This window comes from Salvelinus alpinus, chromosome 10, assembly GCF_045679555.1.
Source record: "Salvelinus alpinus chromosome 10, SLU_Salpinus.1, whole genome shotgun sequence".
Lineage (NCBI taxonomy): Eukaryota > Metazoa > Chordata > Actinopteri > Salmoniformes > Salmonidae > Salvelinus > Salvelinus alpinus.
In genome coordinates, this window is record NC_092095.1 from 45,321,996 (window position 1) to 45,326,086 (window position 4,091).

At 38.5% G+C, this 4,091-nt stretch overlaps 1 protein-coding gene across 2 annotated transcripts; it reads right to left on the reverse strand.

Annotated features, from left to right (window-relative positions):
- Positions 1-852: 852 nt before the first annotated feature.
- LOC139532091 (uncharacterized) lies at positions 853-3,168 on the reverse strand. Of its 2 annotated transcripts, none has more exons than XM_071329226.1 (4): positions 2,946-3,168; positions 2,263-2,604; positions 1,975-2,081; positions 853-1,850 (listed from the first exon to the last, which is right to left on the reverse strand). In XM_071329226.1, the coding sequence occupies exons 1-4, from the start codon at positions 3,028-3,030 to the stop codon at positions 1,839-1,841; spliced, it is 546 nt and encodes a 181-aa protein (XP_071185327.1). In that variant the 5' UTR covers positions 3,031-3,168; the 3' UTR covers positions 853-1,838. The 2 variants fall into 2 exon arrangements, with proteins under 2 accessions (XP_071185327.1, XP_071185326.1); XM_071329225.1 differs by having other exon boundaries at positions 1,958-2,081.
- Positions 3,169-4,091: the final 923 nt, after the last annotated feature.

The window sequence follows — 4,091 nt, forward strand, 5'->3', positions numbered from 1 at the left end:
TTCTGATTGAGAGGGGGTCAAATACTTATTTCCCTCATTAAAATGCAAATCAATTTATAACATTTTTGACATGCGTTTTTCTGGATATTTTTGTTGTTATTCTGTCTCTCACTGTTCAAATAAACCTACCATTAAAATTATAGACTGATAATTTCTTTGTCAGTGGGCAAACGTACAAAATCAGCAGGGGATCAAATACTTTTTTCCCTCACTGTACATGTAAACATATAAACCGCTTTGATAATTGCTGTTGTAATCATCAAAATAATGTTTGATTATTTTATAAGATTGCACTATATCTGCACAAATGTTTATGTAGTTTGTCAGTTTATAATGGTCAAATGGCTAATTTCCATATACTGTATGACACACCATGCTTTTCTTATCTGGTGTTTTTTGGGGGTACACATAAAATAACTCTGGGGGAACACCTCTATACAACCAAAATGTATTTGGGGAAGCTCTGACCTAGTTGTTTAGCCAATAATTCACAAGGAATATCACTCAGTTTTGCAATTCATAATAACTTCTTTCAAAATATTGTAAACCTACAGTATATAGTATTATCCTGAGCCTTCAAATCAAACTGAGTTTATGATAAACATCACAAGAAATGCAGATCCCTTTACTCCTCCTCACCCTTCCAACCACATAGACTGCTACTAGCACTGTTCACATAGCTTCAGGCCTCCGTTTGTTTTTGCAAATGCTATGTGTGGTTTCCTGTCCTGTATGGGCATTTATTCTAACAGACACAGACCTGAAAGGAGTAGAGTGATAACCCACCATGACAAGAACAGGGGAGAGAACAAACAAACTGTCACGGCCGTCGAATGAAGTAGACCAAAGTGGTGAGCGTACATATTCCTTTTTATTAGGATGACGCCGACAAAAACAATAAACAATACAAAACGACGTGAAGCTTAAGGCTATAGTGCCACAAACAAAGACAACTTCCCACACTGAAAGGAGGGAAAAGGGCTACCTGAGTATGGTTCCCAATCAGAGACAATGATAGACAGCTGTCCCTGATTGAGAACCATACCCGGCCAAAACATAGAAATAAAAAATCATAGAAAACAAAAACATAGAATGCCCACCCCAAATCAGACCCTGACCAAACCAAATAGAGACATAAAAAGGCTCTCTAATGTCAGGGCGTGACACAAAAAAAAAAGCATGTATGACAACTAGAACGAAAAGTATGACAGTGCACTCCTGCGCCTTCAAATTAAACTGAGATATAATGAACATCACAAGACTACCAGACCCTTTTACTCTCCCCCACCCTTCCAAACCACATGGACTGCTACTAGCTCTGTTCACATTGCTTCAGTCCTCCGTTTGTGCAAATGCTATGTGTGGTTTCCTGTCCTGTATGGGCATTTCCTCTAACAGACACAGACCTGAGAGGTGTAAAGAGATAGCCCACCGTGACAAGAACAGGGGAGAGAACAAAAAAAACAGAAATAGACACGCAAGCCAACTGGAAAAAAATTGTGATCGAGCAAACAAATGAGCATTCCATTCCATTGAAATTCCATGAAATTGAATTTTAATTTAAGTAGTACAAACCCTCCTGTCTTCCAACATACATGTTTGAAGCTGGTTTATAACACATTTTTATTTTTCGTAAATGTTAAGTAAACTATTAGCCATAGAATACAAATGGTGTCATCTTTTGAGCCACGTACCACCTTATTTGTACATATGTAAAACGATTCAGTTAAATGTTTGGGTTTGATATACTGTAAATCAGTATCGTAGATGGTATCTCCATTATAATTGATAGGTCATTTTCAGCCTTGACGTAATCTGCCATCAGCTAGTAGAGCAGCTCAATGATTAACCTGTTAAACACAAATAATCATTAATAGAGTCTTCACCCCAAAATATCTACATTAAGTTATGAATGGCTGTGAAGTATAAATGTACAAGTGCTTTTTTTCTCTGTTACTTTGTTATTGATCTTGCCTCAAGTAACTCCAGTATTAGGAGAAGGGACCACAGTATTGTTCCAGTGCTGTATGTCCAGTTCAGTCCACCATTGTTGGCCTTTCTTTGATCAACTATGGGAGCTGCTGTTATAGGGTTAGAAATCAACATTAGTGATTAATTGGTTGGTTTGTTGATTGTTTAATTGATTGACTGATGATCATGCTACATGGTTGTTTCACCTTAGTTGGACATTGTTATTGTAAGTCGCTGCGGGTTAGAGTAAATGCTAACAAAAATTAACTGAAAAATGTAATGGACAAGTACCTTCGACTGTGATATTTATGAAGTGTCCCATGGCAGTATGGCCTCCCATTTCACATACTGCATTGCACTGATAGACTCCTCGGTCAGCAGGGGTCAGTTGTATGAAGTCTGTTACAATGCGTCTATGTCTGACACTGGGGTCCTCCATAAACATCTCGTTGACAACAGTGAGGTACTTGCCGAGGTCAATGAGCTTGGGACACTCTTCCAATGTGTGATGACACCAAAAGGCATCAATACGACCACATTGTTTTGTGTCATACTCTGCCTTACAGATGAGCCTCAAGGGCATGCCCTCAGTCCCAACCATAGGAGTCTTGGTGTACTTCAACTCTACGGCACCTGAAGTTTTTGTGGAAAAAGTATATAACTCAGCTCCAAAGCAGCTCTACATATAACTCATTTGTTTTTGTAAGCAAGCTATTTTATTAAGGGTGGGTTAGAGTAACTGCTAATGAAAATTTACTGAAAAATGTAATGGACAAGTAGAACAGTGCATGGGGCTCATCTAGTGCACGTTTCCTAGTTTATTAGGGGTTATTTCTGAGTATATCTGGGTATTTAAAGCATTGAATACTATCTAATCTAAACGCAACTACCATACCTAGGGTTTTACCCTGTCCCACTTTTGAGTAAAGCCACTTGTGTGTTTATTACCCACTAGTAGCACCATGAGTACTCACCTGTGCCTAGAGAAGGTGACACACAGAGACAGAGAGACACTGTCAACAGCAGGGACAGAACTTTAGATCCACGGCGCCAAACCATTTCCAAACACAAGCACTCGAAACTGAAAGCTGCTTAAACTGATGTATTCCACGTGAGCTATGTGTTATAGTAGACCAACAGATTAAAGTATCATCATAGACACACAATAACTAAGCTCTCATCTGCAGTCTGCTAGATCTGCCCACCGAAGAGGCTATAGAGCAAGTTAGAGCGTGTGTGTGTCTTCCTTGTGGGCGTGTGTAAGCGTAGAGTAGATATAAGTTCCAGTGGAGAGAAAGAGGCTGTCTGACAACCAGCAGAAGAGCAGTGTATGGGGCTCATCCAGTGCACGTTTCCTTGTTTGAGGAAACTGTGGTATATTTTCTCAAGTCCAAGTCTCAAGTCTCAAGTCCAAGTCTCAGTGTTGAGTAATCTTCCAAAACTGATTGCGCAAAAACATATGTTATATGCTAACGCTAACATTTCATTATATGTGTGTGCACACGCGCAAAGGTGGGCAGTATTTCTGTTGCATGTATTTGAAATACATTATTTCAATTGATTTTGAGTTTTTTGTAATTTGTATTTAAAAGGCCTGAACAAAATCATCCTCTAATTTGGAACAAGATAATGGTATTTCAGAGAATGGTATTTTCTATTTTCAAAATAATCAAAACATCTTTCGGTAACACTTAATTATAATGGGTCCTTATCACAATGTAATTACATATGTTATTACACTGTATTGTGATTAATTGTAATAGTAAGTACTTACACTGTAATAAAAACATGTAACTGGTTGTAATTGAAGTCTGTAAATACAGAGCTGTAAGAATGAATGCTTGTTACCATGGATGTTGCAAATGTTATATTTCAGGTAGTATCCCAACCATATATCTGAATGCACCATATTTCAGCCTGTACATTTCAGCCTGCATAAACCATGTGATAAGTGTTAGCCATTTTAAAACCGACCACCTCATTGACACAATTCTGCAATAAAGGATGGGTTGCCAGGCCCTCTGGCATCTGATGCCCAGGCCCAATGGCAAAAACGAGTTCACAAACGGGTTCACAAACGGTTTACATCAATTAAAAGGGCATTTGACAATGGGTCAATT